Genomic DNA, 16395 nt, shown 5'->3' with positions numbered 1-16395 from the left:
TGAAGTCCCATGTGACGGTATTAGAATGATATCCCCGTCAAATATTCCCTTCTTCCATAAAGAGCATTACCCAATATTCCATGACGAGGAACATTCCTGGAATCGCCCCAATAAGCCACACATTATATGTAATTTACCAACTGTTACAATGACAAATCTCCACCCCCTCACCCAGTGGGGCTCCCATACAGATGATTAGGCAGACACGACGGAGCCGACCCTGACGACATTTCTTTAGATACTGACATCAGTGACGTTAATTACTAGTTCAAACAGAATACATTATCTAGACAGCTTGGCCCCGTGGATAGAAGGGATAATTACCATAATGAAGCAATCAGAATAATTAACATGAGCCCCTTCTAATCACAGTAAACAGTAACCACAGGGCTTCTTCACACACACAATAGATCAATTAACCCTTTGAAATAGGGAGCTGGCTGAGGATGGGTCATTAACATATCAATAGTCTGTTAGAGGAGTGAGTCACACCTGAAATCACCTTCTAACACAGCATTAACCAAGCAGGGAAAATTTTAATCTGAAGCATCCTTCACAGCCCATAAATATACTTTTTCAAAGATTTATCATTGCACTTGAAAGGCTTTCATTTTGTGTTGTAAGGCTGCGGAGCTATATCCCCATTCTTTCTTGGTGGCTCAGAGTTTGGCCTTCCTTTTTAAAGGGAAATTGACTAAAAACTTGCCGTAAGTACCATAAGGGTCTTGGCTACTCGCCTTGTCCACCGGGTTTAGCGCGTGGCTTTGTTGCCACTTTGGGACCTGCACATGATTTTTTCAGTCCTTCAGAAGCTTCTATTAGAGAAATGTGTTTGCCCACGCTCTCCCAGAAGTGCGCCTTCTTAGTTCTCATCCTGGTGCGATAGCTGCCTTATCCTGTAAGTTATTTCCTGCTGAGGGTAGTGTCTGATTCTCACCTGAATGAGGATATTGTCCTACCCTTTTGTCCACTCCCTCTTCACACAAGGCAGGTTGCACTGCACTCCTTGTATGTGGTCTGGGCAGTTCATGTGTACCTATCTACTATGGCTTCCTTCAGGAGCTTGGATTCCCTGTTTTATTGTGGACAGAGACCTCCTCTGCCAACATTTCTTGTTGGCTCAGGCAGACAGTTGTTTTTTGATATTTTTATTGATGTTTTTAATTCCTTGGTGAATTATATGGGACACATTTTTTCACTGCAGTCATTTATGGATTGAGTTTTTTTCACTTATGCATGGATTGGAATTTTTATTTATATTTTTATATATATTTATATTTTTCCACTTTTGATGTTTTTCACTTTTATGGACATTATTCATTATCTCATTTATTGCACTATGCACTTTGGATTGGTTTGAGCATATTTGCACTTTATATGTTATATGTTTTTTGAAGAAAGTTATTGCTGGTATTTTTATCTGAACAATTCCAGATTACTATTTATTTGCTATGAACACTGTGCTTGTCACTGGCACACTTTGTTTTTCTTATTTATCATTATTCACTCTCATTACTCTCCACATTACCTGGTTAATGTCGGGTAGGTATTTGATTTCATCCGGAGTGGAACACATTTTACACAGGAATAGGTGGAGCTTACTTGCCTGACAATTTATTCGCATTCTGGAAATTATTGAAAATTGATATTGGTTATCTAGTTTAAATAAGTTATTTTTGCAAGCGCCATTACACCCCCCCTTGTCTATAATGGGCTTATGCCATCCAGGGTCTGGCTTCTCCCTTCCCTGTCATGGCACAATCTAGCAGTGCGATTAGTTAGAGCTGCACGATTAATCGTGAAAAGATTGCGGTCTCGATCCACCCCCCCCCCCCCCCGCGATCTCCAGGCTGGATGACCTGCATCCAGCGTGGAACGCAAATGGCGCCGATCGAGCGGTACCGCTACTCGGGTGCAGCCATAGAAAAGTCCCCGGCTTCGGCCTAGCCTCCCAAGCGGCGGCCATCTTGGTACACCCAGCGGCTGTCGCGTCGGGAAGTGACGTTTTGTCGCCGCCATCTTGCTCCACCCCACACTCCTGCACAGTAATGTTAGTGAGAAGGGGGCAAGCGGACATCTTGTTACACCCATCGGAGTTTTAGATTTCACAGTTATTTTCAACACAAAATGGAGCTTATGTGCTTAAATACAGTATATGTAAATCTGACGGACTGTTTACATGTTAAATTTTAAAAGCAGCAGCAAACCTTACATGCTTACTAATGTGACAGAACACCTCTGATTTTCACATTTAATTAAATGTGAAAATCAGAGCTGTTCTTTCACATTAGCAAGCATGTAAGGTCAGCGGGTTTGCTGTGGCTTTTAAAATTTAACATGTAAACAGTCCGTCAGATTTAAATATACTGTATTTAAACACATAAGCTCTGTTTTGTGTTGAAAATGACTTTAAATAAATACATTTTTGAGAATCGCGATCTTCATTTTATGCAAAAGAATCGCGATTATAATTTTTCCCAGAATCGTGCAGCTCTACGATTAGTGCCTCCTGGCTGTGTGATATCAGGCCTCTGTGTCTCAAGTTTGCAAGGCGGCTACCTGGTTGTCTATGCATACCTTTTTTAGGGTTTTGCAGGATGCAGGTTTTTAGGTTCACTTGTTTTCCCTTTCGGGTGGTTATGTGGTTTGCCTGTTTTCTCTTCTGTTGCTTTACCACACTTCATTGAGGCGCGGCTTTGGGACATCCCTACAGTCAATATTAAAGCGGGGGGTTCACCAAAATTTTTTTTTTAACATTACATCCAGCATACTAAGGACATTTACTGTATGCAGTTCATTTTTTTTTTTTCCCCCTCCATACATACTGTTATATTCTGATTTTTGTCCAGGGCTTCTGGGTTCTGATGACTGCCGGACTGGGCTTTCCTATCCTTGGATTACGTGATTGATGGCTTGTGAAACAGTTCCCCTGTCGCACAACGCGCGTCACCAGATTTCCAGATATAGCCGAGCTGCAAGTCGGCACTATACAGCACCTGCCGTGTAGAGCTGACTGCGCAGGCGCTGTATAGTGCCGACTCGCAGCTCGGCTATTTCTGGAAATCTGGTGATGCGCATTGTGCGACAGGGTAACTGTTTCACAAGCTGTCAATCGTGTAATCCAAGAATAGGAACGCCCAGTCCTGCAGTCATCAGAAGCCTGAGGAAGGGATAGGAACGCCCAGTCCCGCAGTCATCAGAACCCGGAAGCCCTGGACAAAATCAGAATAGAACGGTATGTAAGGAGAAGAAAAAAAAAAGACCTGCATACAGTAAATGTCCTTAGTATGCTGGCTCTAATGTTAGAAATTCGTTTTTAGGGTGAACCCCTGCTTTAAGAAGAGCTTTGTCCGTCAATGAACGTAAGCGAAAACAGGATTTTTATTATTCACCGTAAAATCCCTTTCTCTGAGTTCGTTGACTGACACAGCTCCTCTTGTGGTTATCTTTTCCTTTTGTACTGCTTTGTGACTAAAGGACCTTTCACACTGCTCAGTTACAAAAAACGCATATGTGTTTTTAGATTTTGCTAAAAACCCTACTGTCAAGAATCTGCTTCAGATTCTGTTTGCTCCACGTTTAGTAAATTCTCCTCTCTGCAAGCTGGGGGTGGCATTTAGGACAATGGGTAAATGGGGAATTGCCCCATCCAAGAAGTGGAGACTTCCATAGAGCAATGGAAATCTTAGATGGGACATAGAGCAGTCTTTTCTGAAAAGGAAAGGAAAAAGTGGATAAAGGCTTCACTTTAAAGTGGTCCCAGTACTCTGCTATAGAGTAGGGATTAGTAAAATGTTCTTTTTTTTTTCTTTCAAATCAGGAAAGCCTTGGTGCATTTGGAGGGTGACGTTTAATCATTGCTCCAGTCACCTCCTTTTTGTGTGCATAGTTCTGAGCTAGTGCTTGGTAGTTAGTATGTGGGAAAATTAAGCAAGACTGTCACTGTTCTGATGAGTTTTTGTCCTTAGAGGAACTGCAGGTAGAAATACAGAAGCAAATTACCCCCCCCCCTTTTTTTCCCCCCTCATAAAATGTTCTTGCTGCAGCTCTAAAAAGCAATCTGCGGTCGATCACTTCTCAGAAGGAGGTTCACAGGTGGGCTGGCAGGAGATATGTCACCTCTTTATTGCCTGTGTTAACCCTAAAAGGCCTGTGCCACAGCTGCATGCATTGCACAAAGTTGTGCCACAGCCCTATTCACTTGAATGGGTTGTGTTTGGCAGCGATACGGCCCGCCAGTTGCAGTGGACTACAAAATTTGCTGTGGCCGAAGCATGTTTACAACCCCTTCTGGCTGCGATGCTTGTGTGTGAAAGAACCCTTGGTTTGCAATGGCAAGTGTGCATGAGCAGGCAGTATTTATTTAATAAGGCAAAACTTTGTTCACCTTGAACACCCTGTCATGCACAAGGGAATTTTCTTCCAGCACATGATGGTATTAAACTGAATGCAGCATTGCCTTATCTACTAAGGTTTGCAGTGTGAATCTGCCTTTAATCTCATAATAAATATACCTTAAAGCAAGGATAAGCAATTAGTGGACCTCCAGCTGTTGCAAAACTACAAGTCCCATCATGCCTCTGTCTCTGGGTGTCATGCTTGTGACTGTCAGAGTCTTGCTATGCCTCATGGGACTTGTAGTTCTGCAACAGCTGGAGGTCCGCTAATTGCATATCCCTGCCTTAAAGGGTCACTAACAATTTTTTTTTTTTTAGCTAAATAGCTTCCTTTACCTTACTGCAGTACTGGTTTCATGTCCTCATTGTTCGTTTTTGCTTTGAAGTAGCTGTAATTCTGCTGTGATCTCCACATATCCTGGTTGCCTGTTTCCTTATAACCATCGTACTGGGAGATTTTCACGGTGGTCTAAGCTGTCATTACTGTGTGTCTAAAACTCCTCAGAACCAATCAGATTCATTTTAAAAACAAAACACTGCCCTGGTTTTGTTTGTTTTTGTTCTGTGAGTCTTCCCGACTCACCTCTCACCCGGAACTTCATGTATGTACCTTTAAAACTGAAAGTGAAACTAGAGGCACATTATATGATAGATTAAATTCAATTTTCCCTGTTCGTCTTTCAGGACAGGTACTGTAGAGAGACACAGGCTCCTCCCCTCACAGGAAACACCGCCTTCCAATTAAGAATTTAAGCCTCATCCTCCCTCAGCTCCTCAGTTTATGGTGTTTCCTCCGGAGGGGAGACACCGCTTGGGGCCAAGGGCCAGACAGCTGGGGAAGCTGAGGCCAGTATTCCTGAGAGGGGGGACCTGTTCTCCCTGGGATCAGGGCTATTTTTTAAGTGCATGGCGTCCTGGTTGACTGGGGAAGTCACTTACCCAGGACATCGCCGTGTAGCGTCCCGCGGACATTCCTGGGGTGGATTCAGCCGCGAAGGCCTATTTACTAATCGCACAGGGGTGGCGCTGCAGGCGGGGTGCACGCTCCCTGTGAGAATTCACAGTCGGCCAGGAAGCTGGGCCGGACCGGAGGACGAGTGACGTCAGTTCCGGGGGGGGCGGGCACTTCCGCCGGATACGCGTCATTGGTCCCGGACGCTGCAGTGTAAAAAGGCCTGACGCTGGGCTGGTGCGGCCTCTCTCTTCTCAGCCGTAGGGTCGGCGTTTTTGCAGGCAGTCGCGACCACATTCCTCAGCGAGATGTCGGAAGCAGAGGCTTCCCGTGCACCTCCGGATGACGACAGCACCAGCCACTCTAAGGTAAGGAGAACCCTGGGGTGGTGTTCCCTTATGTTGTACAGCTTCACTGGTGATTTTTTTTTTTTGTTTTCTTCTCCTGGTGGTCGGGGAGTTTGTTAGTGTAGTGTGTCTGGAACCCTGGTGGTGGTTGGTCCTAGAACACTCCTGGTGGTTACCTGTGTTATGCGCTGGTCTCTCTTTTAATCTAGCCTCCACTTTCTTCTGTGTTTTTCAGAAATCCACAGAAAAATCAGCCCACAGCAGGAAGAAATGCCCTTCCTGCAGATCTTCACTTAGTGAGAGTTGGAACAAAGCACTTTGCAGGAGATGAATTGAGGGGCTGGTTAAAGAAAGGGAGGCAGAGCAGGCATCTGAATTAGCAGCTTCTATGAAAGAGCTTTCTGGCACCTTTCAATCGTTTAAAGATATTTTTGCTAATTTTCAATTGCCCCAAAGCAGCCCTTCTGTAGCGCAACAGGTAATTCCACCGAATCCTGAGGTTCTTCCCTCTGGGAGTAGAGAGAAACCTGCGGATATCAGAGAGGATGCTGAGGAGGAGCAAGACAGTGCCGCTTCTAGCTCCCAAGAGGAGTCAGATAGTGAGAAGACAGAGGCAGGGCCCTCAAAAGTCTCTCGCTACAAGCTTTCCCTTGAAGAGGTGGAAGAGTTATTGGAAACTATCCACGCTACTTTAGGGATAGTTGAGGAGAAAAAGACACTGTCACTCCATGACCAGATGTACAGTGGTTTGGGAGAACAAAAGAAAAGGGTTTTTCCAGTCCATGAAGTACTGGTCAATGCCATCAAAAAAGAATGGCAGGACCCAGAGAGGAAACCTTTCTTCTCAAACTCTTTGAAGAGGAGGTTTCCTTTTTCTGAAGAGGAGGCTTCAGTGTGGAACAAATCCCCCAAACTAGATGCTGCCTTTTCGCAGGTATCCCGACATACGGACTTGGCGTTTGAGGACATGGGGGTCCTTTCAGACCCCATGGACAGGCGGATGGATTCGCTATTAAAAAAGTCCTGGGATGCTTCCCAGGGGAACCTTAAGCCAGCTATGGCAGCAACAGTGGTGGCCCGTAATCTAGAGCATTGGCTCTTACAGATTAAGGCACATATTGAGGCCGGAACGCCTAAAGAGACTATACTTTCCTCTTTTCCAACTTTACTGAGTGGCGTGCGGTATTTAGTGGACGCCTCAGCAGAGTCAATCCGCATGTCTGCCAGGTCTGCAGCTCTATCTAATTCTGCAAGAAGAGCTCTCTGGCTCAAGACATGGCAGGGGGATAGCGCCTCAAAGGTTAAATTGTGCGGGATCCCCCTTACAGGAGACTTATTATTTGGGCCAGGCTTGGAGGCTGTCTTAGATCGTACAGCCGACAAGAAGAAGGCTTTCCCCTTAAAGAAAAAATTTGGGGGACAGGCAAAGAAAAAATTCTGGACCCAAAAGAAGGTGGAAGTCCCCAAACCTGAGGGAAAGAAAAAGTTTTGGGGACCAAAAGGGAAAGGCCGTGCCGGGGCGCTTTTTCGTGCTCCTGAACCGCCCCAAAAAACCTCAATGACGGAGTCAAGGTGGGAGGAAGGTTGGGGGCCTTTCTCCCACAATGGGAGACGATCACCAGCAACCAATTTGTGCTGGGGATCATAAGGAGAGGGTACAGACTAGAGTTCTCAAGTCCCCCCCCATCCAGACTCTTAGTCACCAATTTGCCCCAGTGCAAAGAGAAATCTGTGGCTCTGATCTCCTCTCTTCAGGAGTTGGAGGATCAGGAGGTGGTAGTTCGGGTTCCATCGGAGGAGATAGGAAAGGGCTTCTACTCCCACATATTTGTGGTCCGCAAGCCTTCAGGGAAATTCAGGCTTATACTGAATTTAAAACCTCTAAACACCTCGGTCACGTACAAACGGTTTCGGATGGATTCCATCTATTCCGTGAGGACACTCCTCCTTCCGAACTGCTTCATGGCATCCATAGATCTAAAGGATGCCTACCTACACATCCCAATAGCGGAATGCCATCAGAGATTTCTCAGACTGGCCGTGAGGTCCAGAGAGGGGACGTTTCACCTGCAATTCAAAGCACTCCCCTTTGGGCTCTCCTCTTCCCCCCGCATATTCACCAAAGTGATGGTGGAGGTACTAGCCTTTCTACGTCTCAAGGGCATCCTGGTGGTAGCTTACCTGGACGATCTGCTATTTTTTGCAGACTCCCCGACATGGTTGTCCCAGGACCTCCAGGTTGCAAAGGGGATTCTGGAAAACCTAGGTTGGTTACTCAATCTGGAAAAATCCAGCCTGACACCCTCCCAAAGAGTCATTTTTCTGGGATATGTACTGGACTCAACCAGACAGATGACTTTTCTCCCAATAGAAAAAGTTCAGAAGGTGGACAATGTAATATCACTTCTTCAGAGCAGTGGCCAGCTTCCGATAAGGAAAGTCATGTCAGCTCTGGGGTTATTAACATCTTGTCTTCCTGCAGTGCAGTGGGCGGGTCTGCATTTCCGACCTCTACAACTGTTCATACTGAACATTTGGGACCACAAACCGGAATCCTTGGATTCCCTGATATCTATACCGGTTCACATCAAGAGGTCCCTTTGGTGGTGGAGGAAGGGGGCGAACCTTTTACAGGGCCTGGATTGGATCTCCCCGATCTCCAGAACAGTGACAACAGATGCCAGTGGCTCCGGTTGGGGAGCACACCTGGACTCCCTTCTGACACAGGGTCGCTGGGCAAAAGAGGACTCGCAAAAATCTTCGAATTGGAGAGAACTAAAAGCGATAGAGTTAGCCCTCAAAGCCTTTCAGAAGGAGCTGCAGGGACAGCATGTTCGAATCAGGACAGACAACTCCTCGGCAGTAGCTTATGTCAACAAGCAGGGGGGCACCAGGAGCAAGTCCTTATGGGATCTGACAAAATCTATTCTCATATGGGCGGAGGCCAATGTCTTGTCCCTCTCAGCCATACATCTGAAGGGAGAATTAAATCAGGTCGCAGACTTCCTCAGCAGGAAGAAACTGAGGGAGGGCGATTGGGTTCTGAATCAAGAAGTTTTCAGAGCGATCACTCAAAGATGGGGTCTTCCGGAGGTGGATTTATTCGCCTCAAGAGAAAATGCCAAAACTCGGCTCTTTTTTTCCCTAAACAGGTGGGATGGAGCTCTGGCGGTGGACGCTCTGGCCCAAACCTGGAAGTTCTCCAGGTGTTATGCTTTCCCCCCTCCGGTTCTAATACCAGCAGTCCTGAGGAAACTGCAGGGGGAGAACACAACACTCATTCTCATCGCACCTCATTGGCCCAGGAGACCATGGTTCTCTATCCTAAAAAATCTATCGATAGAACCTCCTTGGATTCTACCAATTCGGGAGGATCTCCTTTTGCAGGGTCCAATCTGCTGCCCGCAGGTAGAGAGATGGAACCTGGCAGCCTGGCTTCTGAGGAAGAGCTGCTGAGGGGCAAAGGGTTTTCAGAACGCCTGGTTGAAACACTCCTAAGCTGTAGAAAGAAGGAGACGCAAGCCATTTACCAAAAAGTGTGGAAACGGTTTAACATCTGGTGTGCAGAAAGCTCCTTCAGTGTCAACAGCTCTGTGGCTGTTTTAGAATTTCTTCAAGCTGGAGCTGATAAAGGGCTGGCAACTAGCACGCTGAAGGGTCAAGTGTCAGCACTAAGTGTATTTCTTGAAAAACAACTAGCATTTGACCCTTGGGTCTCTAGATTTTTTAAGGCTTTGAGTAGACGGAGACCTGTAAAAACCTCCAACTTCCCAGTTTGGGATCTCTCATTGGTTCTTCAGGCCTTTACAGTAGAACCATTTGAGCCTTTAGACAAATGTAGTTTAAAAGTGATCACTCTCAAAACAGTATTTTTAGTAGCGATCACTACTGCCAGGAGAGTGAGCGAACTCGAGGCCCTATCTATTAGGGTCCCCTTTTTTCAAGTTTTTCCGGATCGCATCATTTTTAAGACAGATCCGGCTTTTCTACCAAAGGTAGCTTCTAAGTTTCACAGAAGTCAAGAAATAACATTGCCTTCTTTTTGTTCAAATCCTGTGAGGGAACAGGAACACAAGTTTCACAACCTAGACGTTAGGAGGTGTGTCCTACAATACTTGGATTACACAAGTCAGTTCAGGAAAGCTGATTCACTATTTGTTTTGTTTTCTGGGTCCAGAAAAGGGTCTAGGGCTTCTAGACGCACGATAGCCAGGTGGTTAAGGGCAGCCATCGTTCTAGCCTATTCTTCTAGGGGAGTAGAGCCTCCACAGGGTATCAAGGCTCATTCCACCAGGGCAGTAGCAACTTCCCAAGCAGAGTGTGCTGGTGCCTCCCCGGAGCAGATCTGCAAGGCTGCAACATGGTCTAGTTTTTCAACGTTTGTAAAACATTACAGACTGGACCTACTTTCAACCAAAGACCAGGCTTTTGGACGCAAAGTACTGCAAGCAGTTGTCCCACCCTAGGGTAAGGTGCTCGCTTATCCTCTCTACAGTACCTGTCCTGAAAGACGAACAGGGAAAAACGGGGTTACTTACCGGTAACATCCCTTTTCCTGGAGTCTTTCAGGACAGCACTGGTACCCACCCTCTTTGTTGTAGGGGATATTATGGAAACTCATCAGACGAGGCCGTCAGGTAAGATGTAATTTTATACTTTTATGACGTGTTCTTGTGTCTCCCCAGCTGGCCGGGGGTACTCTGGAAAAAACTGAGGAGCTGAGGGAGGATGAGGCTTAAATTCTTAATTGGAAGGCGGTGTTTCCTGTGAGGGGAGGAGCCTGTGTCTCTCTACAGTACCTGTCCTGAAAGACTCCAGGAAAAGGGATGTTACCGGTAAGTAACCCCGTTTTTTAATCATTTTTAAAAGGAATCGGTTAACTTTTATGTCTCTATACCCAATAAACAGTCATTTCAGCAAAAAAATGTTTTTCCTTTAGTGACCCTTTAATGTCAGCCTATATTTACTCTCTCCCATGTTATTTATATTAAAAATTACTAATTTTACATAAATGATATTGATCTAATTGTATGATGATATCTTTTTTTTTTTTTTTTTTTTTTTCATTATCTTTTTAGGCATCTAACAGTATGGGAACTGTTGATGACATTTATACAGGCAAGTTACTTTTATTTGCAGTATCGGCATAATCTACAGTAATGTTAGCACAGCAGCAATATTGGTGTGTTTTTTTTTTTTCTTTTGTTAATCCTAAATTACGCTTGCTGAAAGGCACTGAGAAAAATAGAGTAACTTTTACCAAAGAAAAAATGTTAATTTCTCTTATTACCTTCCAGGACGGCACCCGAGAGATGATGGCTCCTCCCTGCAGGAAACACAATCACATGACAGTTTAAAAAGCCCCACCCTTCCCCTTGCGCCCCAGTATTGATTGTGTTTCTCCGAACACAGCGACACGTTTGTTTTGTTTAAGGAAAACCTAGAGACCGGGGAGGGTCGAAGGTACCCCTGTGAGACAGGTCTTAGGGAGGGCTGAACTAACCTGTAGACTTCGGTCCAAACTCACAGGTCGCCCCCAGTACACGCCAGTGCTCTGAGCTACGGGGAGGTGAGCCATCACTGAGTGTTGTTGAACCACCGCCATTCGAATTGCTGTTCCCGGGTCTTCTAAACTCAAACGTCGCGCTCCAGGCCTCATTCTGAGAACAGGAACCGCATCACAGGAAGTGGGCGGTTCCCGGCGGCGTAACCCGGAAGTTCCTGTCGGCAACGTGGAACAGCGTTGGGCGGTGGACAGGTCGGCTTGCGGACAGCTCGTTCAGGAGTACCGGCAGCCAGGACCGAGTCACCCTCCTCATGGAAGAGGACGGAAAGGCAGACGCGACCGCTGGCAGATCCAGGTCGGGGGTCGGTAAGTACTAATCCCCCTGGAAAGGGAGGAGAGGCAGTGAGAGTTCCCAAACTTTTAGGGAACGGCCAGTGCAGGACTGGCCCCCTTCTCGTCTGCTTTCTCTCCTCCCCAGTACAGCCAGCAGTCTTGGGAAAAGACAGAGTAATGTATGTGTACCTCATGTCTTTCAGAATCCCCCAGCGGAGCCCAGGAAGCCTCAGTTCAGTCTCCTGCCGCTACAGGGCATAGTTCCTCTAAAAAATGTGGGAATTGTAGAGAGAAGCTCCCCAAATCCTACTCTAAGCCCTTCTGCTACAAATGTATTAATACTCTAGCAGGAAAGGAAGCTGCTACAATGATGAAGAATTTTCTTGCAGCCATGCAAACAGAAATGTTAGCAACAGTGAAAGCTTTCCGGGAGGCAGCTGGGCAGTCAGCACAGACCGGGACAGAGGAACTTACCCCCAGGGAAGGCACTTCCTCTCTGGAAAACCCCTTTTCTAGGGGCCCAAGTGCTTTCTTTACACCCTCACAAATTCCCCCTCTGGGTGAGGTAGAGGGTGAAGAAAGTGAGGTAGCAAGTTTACCCAGGTCTAGGCACAGCTCAGGAGAGGTAGATGGAGACCCCATTAGTCAGTCTCAGGAAGACATATGTCTAAGGAGACCCCTCTTTGCCGTGGAAGATCTGTAGGGTCTACTCCAGGCAATTTACGCCACAGAGGAGCTCCCAGAGACCCCTAAACCAGCCTCGGCACAGGATAAAGTTTATAGGGGCTTGGGTGACACCCAGTCTAAGAGGTATTCCCCCTACACCAGTCTCTTAAGGAGTTAGTCCTACAGGAATGGAGAGATAATAATCAAACAAAAAACCTGGAAAAGAAGGTTTCCCTTCTCCCAGGAGGACGAGGAGGTCTTTTTTAAGCTCCCTAGACTCGATGCGGCTTTGTCGCAAGTCACTAAATTGTCTGATCTCTCCTTTGAGGATGCGGGTAACATCAAGGATGTGATGGACCGTAGAGCAGAATCTCTCCTTAGAAAAGCTTGGGAGGCCAACTCAGCAGCACTGAGTCCAGCTTTAGCAGCAGCATGTGTAGCCAGGAATACCGATATATGGGTAGAAACACTCACTGAACACCTGGCTCAGAACGCCGAGGCAGAGGAGGTGGTTGAATCACTCACAGTGATAAGGAAGGCGATTGCTTACCAGACGCAGCAATAGTATCTGCTAGAGCATCAGCCAAAACAGCAGCCCTTATTAACTCGGCTAGGAGGGCAGTTTGGATCAAGGCTTGGGAGGGAGATGCAACATCCAAAGGTAAACTATGTGGCATCCCCTTTCAGGGTTCCCTGTTGTTTGGCAAAGGCTTAGATGATGTCCTGGCTAGGTCATCGGAAAGAGGCAAGAAATTTCCTGTTAAACCCAAAAAAGAAGGTTTCCAAAAACTTATCGAGGCCCCCAGGGGCAGGGTAAACAAAAAGCCAAAAAGCAACCTTACAGGCGTTGGAACTTTGGTAAAGGGAATAAGAAGAACAACCTGCTTTTCCCTCCTCCCAAAGCCAGCGACAAACAGTCCAAGTGACGCCAAGATCAAAGTGGGGGGTCGACTGTCCCAATTTTTTCCCCAATGGGAGAAAATTTCGAACAGTCCTTACATTCGCCTAATAATTCAAAAGGGCTATCATCTAGAATTCCTGACGACACCCCCCTCCATGGTCACCTTTACACATCTTCCCAGGGATTCCCTGAAGAGGCCTGCCCTCCTAGAGGGCATAAAGGAGTTAGCCGAACAACTAGTGGTAGTGCCGGTACCAAAGGATCAGCAATACCAGGGATTTTATTCCCATGTATTCGTAGTTCGCAAACCATCCGGAAAATACCGTCTAATAGTGAATCTGAGAAACCTGAACAAGTTTCTGGAATACAAAAGATTCACTATGGAAAGTATCTATTCGGTAAGAAAGAACCTCATGAAGGAAGCCTTCATGGTGACCCTAGACCTCAAAGATGCCTACCTTCACGTGCCAATTCATGTGGATCACCAGGCATACCTGAGGTTTGCGGTCGTAGTGGAAGGAGAAATCCTCCACTGGCAGTTCAGGGCACTATATCATTTGGGCTAACTTCCAGCCCAAGGATATTTACAAAAATCCTAGCGGAAGCAACGGCATTTTTACACCTCCAGGGTATATCACTTATACCCTATCTAGACGACTTACTGATTTCAGGAAAGTCAGCCATCCAAGTTACGTTGGATACCAACAGGGTAATAGCAGTCCTGGAGAGTCTAGGGTGGATAGTCAACAAAGAAAAATCCTCCAAGCCAGAACAGGTCAAGACCTTCCTGGGATATATAGTGGACACCAGGCAGCAGAGGCTCTTCTTGCCAGAAGACAAGGTGTTAAAACTAGCCTCAGCAGCAGGGGACCTAATAAAGAACCCCAGACTCTCCAGAAGAAATGTTCTGAGAGTCTTAGGCCTTATGTCAGCAAGCATTCCAACGGTAGTCTGGGCTCAGCTTCATGCCAGGACACTGCATTTCTTCTTCCTGTCTTCATGGGACAGAATGAGGGAGTCCTTAGACCAGGAAATACTGCTCACCCCTCAGGTCCTGACCTCCCTGGAGTGGTGGACGATTCACCAAAACCTGAAGGAAGGGCGACCATGGGCACAGTGGAACCCAGTGAAGGTTACCACGGATGCCAGCTCCTGGGTGTGGGGCGCCCACCTGGGAAAGAAAAAAGCCCAGGGGCAATGGGACAGCTCACTAGCTCGCAGGTCATCCAACTACAGGGAACTCAGAGCAGTGGGGGAAGCCCTAGTAGCCTTCCAGGAAGACATCAAGGGCAGAGAAGTCCAAGTAAGCTCCGACAACTCTACAGTGGTAGCGTACCTAGGTCACCAGGGAGGGACCAGATCCAGTTCCCTACTAGAACTATCCAAGGAGATCTTGGAATGGGCAGAAGGAAGAGTACTCTCTATCTCAGCCATACAGATAAAGGGGACGAACAATACAGAAGCAGACTTCCTCAGCCGCTACCAGCTGAGGCAGGAGGAATGGGAACTGAACCCAGAGGTCTTTCAAACCCTGGTCCAGTGCTTTGGAAATCCGGAAATAGACTTGTTTGCCAACCGACAAAACAGGAAGGTAGAAAGGTATTTCTCGATTTCCCAGGAACTACAGTCGGAGGGTCTGGATGCACTATCCCAGACCTGCCACTTCGGACTGGCCTATGCCTTCCCGTCGGTGGCGCTTATTCCGCGAGTTCTTCAAAAACTCAACGGGTCTCCAGGCCAGATTCTTCTGATAGCCCCATGGTGGCCAAGAAGAACTTGGTTTGCAAACCTAAGATCCATGGCGATAGTGGAACCACTAAAACTCCCGTACAGGGCAGATCTCCTCAGGCAGGGCCCAGTACTTCACCCAAAGCCGGAATTCTTTCAGCTAGCGGCCTGGTTAGTGAGCGCCAGATCTTAGAACGCAAAGGCTGCTCGGAGAAGGTCATAAGTACTCTCCTCATGAGCAGCAAACCAGCAACTCAAAAGATTTATCTAAAAGTGTGGAAGACCTTCTGTTCCTGGGGTAAGGAAAGACGGGTATCTTCAACCTCTATCCCGGTTATCCTGGACTTCCTCCAGGATGGGGTAGACATGGGATTAAAAGTTAGTACCCTTCGGGTCCAGATAGCGGCCCTCTTAGTCTATCTTGACAAAAGATTGGCTAAAGAGGACCTTATTAGACGTTTTTTGTTGGCTAGAGAAAGTTTCTCCAGTCCAGAAATATAGTTGTCCGCCTTGGGACTTAACTAGGGTGTTAGAGGCGTTATCTATACACCCATTCGAACCTCTGGAAGAGGTTTCCCTTAAATTTCTAACTTTAACATTGACTTTTTTGTTAGCCATTACTTCGGCCAGGAGGGTAGGGGATTTGCAGGCGCTATCCATGAAAGAACCCTTCCTGAGAGTACAGGCAGATAGGATCACTCTTAGAGCAGACCCCCTGTATCTACCTAAAGTGGCATCCTTATTTAATAGGACGCAAGACATAATATTGCCGTCCTTTTGTTCTGAACCAAAGAACAAGAAAGAAAAGAAATTTCATTTTTTAGACGTAAGAAGGTGTCTTCTCACTTATCTAGAGAGAACTAAGAGTTTTAGGAGATCCAATCACCTATTAGTTCTACATGCTGGGCCCAGGAAGGGATTGCAGGCATCAAAAGTCTGTCTCAAGATGGATTAGAGAAGCTATATCCATAGCCTACGTATGCACCGGAGCGACAGCTCCCATTAAAATCAAGGCTCACTCTACTAGATTCTTAGCAACTTCCTGGGCTGAGAAAGCAGGGGCCTCCTGGGAACAAATCCGCAACGCGGCTACCTGGTCCAGCCATCACACATTCCTGAAGCACTATCGTGTGGAAATGTTGTCACAGCAAGACTTAGCCTTTGGTCGAAAGGTTCTACAAGCTGTGGTCCCACCCTGAAGGTAGGCCTGTGTATACTTGATTATCCTCTCGGGTGCCGTCCTGGAAGGTGATTAGAGGAAACCTACGTTAGGCTTACCGGTAACGGTATTTCTATGAACCTTCCAGGACGGCAGGCCTACTTCCCGCCCTATGTGGAGGGAAAAGGTAAGTACCTAGAAGGACTACGTCCCTTGTGAACCAGTTCAGGATTACTCTATTACATACTGGGGAGCAAGGGGAAGGGTGGGGCTTTTTAAACTGTCATGTGATTGTGTTTCCTGCAGGGAGGAGCCATCATCTCTCAGGTGCCGTCCTGGAAGGTTCATAGAAATACCGTTACCGGTAAGCCTAACGTAGGTTTTTTGTTTTAAGGTCTTTAAAGTT

At 46.7% G+C, this 16395-nt stretch overlaps 1 protein-coding gene across 2 annotated transcripts in view; it reads left to right on the top strand.

Annotated features, from left to right (window-relative positions):
- The window catches only part of ZC3H7B (zinc finger CCCH-type containing 7B), a 418789-nt gene that overhangs the window by 113266 nt on the left and 289128 nt on the right, over nucleotides 1–16395 (top strand). For both annotated transcript variants that reach the window (XM_040359565.1, XM_040359564.1), the window contains exon 8: nucleotides 10775–10814. In XM_040359565.1, coding sequence (XP_040215499.1) covers nucleotides 10775–10814 — 40 coding nt within the window. The remainder of the gene's footprint in view (nucleotides 1–10774; nucleotides 10815–16395) is intronic.

The sequence above is a fragment of the Rana temporaria genome, chromosome 7 (assembly GCF_905171775.1).
Source record: "Rana temporaria chromosome 7, aRanTem1.1, whole genome shotgun sequence".
Lineage (NCBI taxonomy): Eukaryota > Metazoa > Chordata > Amphibia > Anura > Ranidae > Rana > Rana temporaria.
Note: the sequence above shows the minus strand (reverse complement) of the source record. Positions and strands in the feature narration are given on the sequence as shown.